The following is a 1541-nucleotide window of genomic DNA, read 5'->3' on the forward strand; positions in this document are numbered from 1 at the left end:
TTTAGATATTTGCAATCTCAACAACAATTTGATCTATGTAAAAATGATTTTTTTTTTATTTCATAACAAAAAATGTAACAATTCCATCTTCCTCTAGAACTAAATACCATTAAACATTACTCAGAAGACGAAACTTGCAGAATTTTTAACATGAAACCAAAGGCCTAAAGTGTAGTTGAAAGAGTATATTATTATCTTTCTCCAAAAGAAAGAAGGAGACGTCCGTGAATGAAGTTGTTTTATTATTTTTCCAATATGCACGCGCCTGTCACTATCTGGCATTACGAATTAAAGTAGACAAACCCTATCCCACTTTTTCTTACCATTATATATATCCTTCCCCCTTTCTCTTTCCTCCCATCCAAACACTTATCTTTTTCTCTCTCTTCCCTCTTCAATCTTCACATTTTCTCTATGGAGAATCATGGCAACAAGCGAGTCTGGGACCAGTCCTCTGACTCCAACACTCAGCGGGTCGACTCGCCCGAGTCTAAGATTCGTCGAGTTGACTCGTCCGATTCGGGTATTAACTCGTCCGAGTCTCAACTCGAATCGGTCCTCGACTCGTCGGAGGTGCAGCTACAAGACGACATTTTTAACATGCTTGACGACACGGACAATGTGCCCGAGCGTGACTCGGTGCAGGGTCTTGACTCAGTGATCAAAAGCTTCGAGGATGAGATAAATGCTCCAGGTTCGGATTCTGGTTCCGGTGACCCGGCCCAGGAACCCGACTCCGGGGAGCTACAATCTAACTTGGGCTATCTTCTAGAAGCCTCCGACGACGAGCTCGGGTTGCCGCCGACGGTGGGTGACGGCGAGGAAATGGGTCGGGCTGCCCCGGAAATGGCGGAGCTTGCCAGGTTCGTGGGATTTGAAGACGACATACCCAGTTATGATGCATTCGGGTTTGGGTCGGGGTTTACGGCGGAGAATGACGGAGGTGCCGGAGGTTTTGTGACGGTGGATGGGTTGTTTGACTATTCGGACCCGTCGGCGGATGTTTTGTGGCGGTCGGAGTCATTACAAGCTATGTAGGTGGTGGCGGTGGTTTTAGTGAAACGGTGCGTAGGGGTGGAAAATGTAAATCTGGGAAAATATTGGCGTTAAAAATAGGAGGAGGGGTAGCACAGAAAGGTAGGAGGTAGATGTGAAAAAGTTGTAGGGTTAGGATTTGTTTGTTGTTTTGGTTTTTTCGTTGAATTCAATTGAAACAAACTCAACTCCCTCATGAGCCGTTTCAGTTTTGTTTTGTTGCTTCAGTTGCATCTTGAACCGTTCTTTATTTATCCTACATAATCTATTTGATTAATTTTAAAGAGTGTCGTTAACTGTTTAAGACTTTTGGTTAAAGAACATTTAAAGTACTCTATTAAATACTCTTACTTGCTCCTAATTTAAAAATGACATTTATTGTTTTACACGTACGTGAGCTTGTTGTTTAAACAAATTTAATAAAAATACGTGACAACTAAAATAAAGATTAAAAATATTTGATTAAAGAAAAATATGAACAAAAATAGGTAAAATATCTCATCATT

General features: G+C 41.5%; 1 protein-coding gene across 1 annotated transcript; it reads left to right on the top strand.

The window, feature by feature from the left end:
- Positions 1–227: 227 nt before the first annotated feature.
- LOC114368830 lies at positions 228–1319 on the top strand. Its single transcript, XM_028326093.1, has one exon. The coding sequence runs from the start codon at positions 415–417 to the stop codon at positions 1036–1038; it is 624 nt and encodes a 207-aa protein (XP_028181894.1). The 5' UTR covers positions 228–414; the 3' UTR covers positions 1039–1319.
- Positions 1320–1541: the final 222 nt, after the last annotated feature.

The sequence above is a fragment of the Glycine soja genome, chromosome 9 (assembly GCF_004193775.1).
Source record: "Glycine soja cultivar W05 chromosome 9, ASM419377v2, whole genome shotgun sequence".
NCBI lineage: Eukaryota > Viridiplantae > Streptophyta > Magnoliopsida > Fabales > Fabaceae > Glycine > Glycine soja.